Genomic DNA, 3,419 nt, shown 5'->3' with positions numbered 1-3,419 from the left:
TAGTCTACATTGGGAAGAAACTTTTGCATCCAAATTCAGCTCTGAAAAAAAATATTGAGACAGTTTATTTTCATGGTCGAAGAGCTGACTCTGAATTAATAGAGACCCCCTCCGGTACTAAATTCTTGTCGCCGTTTTAGTTCAAAACCATGACATGAATTTAGAATCAGAAGAAGTATGAAATTTTCATTCACATTGCATAGCAACACACATTTTTGATTATTAGACCTTACGATGAATATTAGGTGATATCTTCGAGGTTTAAAATTTTGACGATTTTGGTTACATAATCCTCATTTCGTTTCGTCCATGTAATAACATATATAAAATTACAGATAGTCTTGACTAATAATTTTATCTGCCATCTTCTTAGACGACGTCATCTCAGTTTTAGCCCCCCCCCCCCCCCCCCACACCCCCACTTAGGCTCAGCTTAGAGTTACTGAACCGTGCTATGCTAAACTTGTTTTATAATATGTGATGAGAAAATACACGTGAAAGCAGCCAAAACTTGGTTAACCAAACAAAAATAATTAAAAAATAGATTATCACAATACACCTCAATTTCAAACTTACGCTTGTTTGCCCGCAATCTACTTCCAAACCATGGCCAGATGCAGATGGTTTTGCCGAATGAAACGTGCTGAGAATCAATGGGAGGAAAGTAGCACCGCATCGGTGGTCAGCGTACAAACATCCCCCGATCCACACGCAAAAAATTCTTCATCCTTGGCATGATATATTCTCGTATCTACATCCCACACCTTTTTCCAAAGAGAAACAGTATGGAAGCGCTGACATGGTACAGTGTACAACATGCCCAGCTAGGTAGGACGCATGTCTAAGGTTCAAGAGTTAGCGAGGTCGACAGCAAGTCTTGGAGTACATGTGTTTAGGCCAGGCTACCGCGGTGGTACGGACGTACGGTCCAGATTCACTCGCTCGTCACAGTACTCACCGAAAAGTTCTTTTGGAGGCCATCATACTTGATGGCAATGATAGCTTGACCCGATGCAACACATACTCCAGTAGCGAGAACTAGAGTTTTCCCATTATCCAAATTCGTCAGAAAAGAAACGTGCTAGCGGAATCAGTGGGAACAATTTTGCCATGACCATGATGGTCAAAGTACGTACAAGCATCTCATTGCACATCAAGAATCTCATCAAGAGTTCCCACTGCCTTTCCTAAGCAAAGAGTTACCCAACAGTGCCTACTAGTCCTACATGCCATGTCACAGTTCTCTGTGTCCCATAAGCTCCATCCTAAGTTGGCCTAACCAAGAACTGGAAACACAAGTAGAACCGAAATGGCCATATATCACAACAAGATCGATATATCAGACGACGTCCTGCGCCGGGCCAATCTCGGCCGTGGAGGCAGCGGCGACCTTGATCCGGCGCTCGTCGAGCACCTTGCCGACCTTCCCAAACGCGTGCCTCGCCCAGTCATACCAGTTCAGCGCGACGTAGACGGCGAGACCCGCGATGATGCCGTTGGCGATGGAGAAGGTGAGCGGCATGAGCGCCATGGTGACGAACGCCGGGATGGCCTCCTTCATGTCGCCCCACTCGATGTCCTTGGCCACGCGCATCATCATGGCGCCGACGAGCACCAGCGAGGGCCCCACGGCCCACGGCGGCACGCTCGTGAGCAGCGGCGAGAAGAAGAGCGACGCCAGGAAGCATGCCGACACGGTGATCGCGGTCACCCCGGTCCGGCCCCCTTCCCTGATCCCCGCCGTCGACTCGATGTATGTCGTCACCGTGGTGCTCCCGAGCGCGGCGCTCAGGACGGTCGAGCCGGCGTCCACGAGGAAAGCCCTGTACTCGCCCTCGAACCCGCCTTCGCCGTCCGTGAAGCCGCCGTATTCCGCCATGGAGTACATTGTACCCGTGGTGTCGAGCACGTCCACGTAGAGCAGCGTCAGCATGGCGAGCCAGACGCTGCCATGGCGGAACCCGCCGAAGCTCAGCTGCCCGGCCGTGGTCCCGATCATGTGGAAGTCTACCACTTTCTTGAAGTAGGAGAAGCCCGCGTCCCCGGCCGGCGTGTCCGGGAACACGGTGACGCTGGTGCCTCTGACCCATGACACGGCCGTGACAGCCACGATGCCGTAGATCATGCCGCCCTTGACATTCCTGGCAAGGCAGGTGGCAGTAACCAAGAAGCCGGCGACGCCGAGCCAGAAGGTCGGGCTGTGCAAGGTGGTTCCAGGAAGGCAGGCGCCCGTGGCCGGGTCGGTCTGGGAGCAGGCCGTGAGCGTGACCAGCGTCGACGGGCTGGAGCCCACGAGGCCCACGCCCTGGTTCGCCTGGAGGCCCGTGAAGGCGAGGAACAGCCCGATCCCCACCGCTGAAGCGAGACGAATGTTCCGTGGGATCATCCTTGCCAGCCTCGACCGGATCCCCACGGCGGAGAGGAAGAAGAAGACGATGCCTTCTAACATGACGCCGGCTAGCGCCGTGCGGTAAGGGATGGAGCCGGAGCCGTGGAAGCCGACCATGTTGTACGCGAAGTAGGCGTTGGCGCCCATGCCAGGGGCCAGGGCGAGCGGCAGGTTGGCGAGAGCGCCCATGGCGAAGGAGCCCGCCATGGCGGCCACGGCCGTGGCCACGATCAGGTCGCTCTTGGTGCGCGCCAGGCACTGCTGGTAGCCCGGGTTAGGAGGATTAGTCGCAGTTCCCCCCAACGTGCACTCCGGCCCTGGCATGGCGCCTCCGGGCGCCACCGGGGTGCAGTCGCGGGCCGTGCAGGGGCCGCCAGAGTCGGTGAGGATGGCGGCGTTGACGGAGATGATGTAGGCCATGGTGAGGAAGGTGGCCGCGCCGGCGCGCAGCTCCTTGGTGAAGGAGCTCTTGCGCGCCTCCAGCTTGAAGTACTTCCCCACGCGGCTCGCCGCCACGGAGCGATTCACGGCGGCCTCGGCCTCCGAGAGCCTGTGCCATGGTGATGCTCTCTTCATCGTTTTAATTGAGTCCTCCGTTTATTTGCTTCCTTGTTACTCTTGGTTGAGAACTTGAGAGAGTGAGACCGGTGGTCTTCGGGTTAGAGGTCTCCTGGCATGTCTTATAGGCGAAAAGATGAATGGGAGTTAGGTCCACAGAGAATGCCCTTTCCCGGGAACTGTGTCCACGAAAGAATTTAGTGGGGCCACTTTTCAGTTATCTATTCATCTTTGTCAAAAGGTAGTTAACTGATAGCACCACTTGTTAATTTGTGACGCATATCACACGCTGCACATTTTGAGGAACACGGCGGTTTGTATACTACTTTGGTAATTTAAGTTAAAGCTTAAAGGCAAGTTTCAGACAATAATCCTCACTCTACATGTACTCCATTTAGTATGCGTCATCGATTTGCGTATAGTTCCATTTAGTAAGCTGTAAAGCGGAATATACTTTGGCAATTTAAGTTAA

The 3,419-nt window shown here is 53.7% G+C and overlaps 1 protein-coding gene across 1 annotated transcript; it reads right to left on the bottom strand.

Annotated features, from left to right (window-relative positions):
• Positions 1–1,082: 1,082 nt before the first annotated feature.
• Positions 1,083–3,051, bottom strand: LOC100831081 (adenine/guanine permease AZG2). The gene has a single exon (XM_003577553.4). The coding sequence runs from the start codon at positions 2,963–2,965 to the stop codon at positions 1,340–1,342; it is 1,626 nt and encodes a 541-aa protein (XP_003577601.1). The 5' UTR covers positions 2,966–3,051; the 3' UTR covers positions 1,083–1,339.
• Positions 3,052–3,419: the final 368 nt, after the last annotated feature.

The sequence above is a fragment of the Brachypodium distachyon genome, chromosome 4 (genome assembly GCF_000005505.3).
Source record: "Brachypodium distachyon strain Bd21 chromosome 4, Brachypodium_distachyon_v3.0, whole genome shotgun sequence".
NCBI classification, from domain to species: domain Eukaryota; kingdom Viridiplantae; phylum Streptophyta; class Magnoliopsida; order Poales; family Poaceae; genus Brachypodium; species Brachypodium distachyon.
The sequence above is the reverse complement of the archived record's forward strand: the minus strand, read 5'-3'. Positions and strand labels throughout refer to the sequence as shown.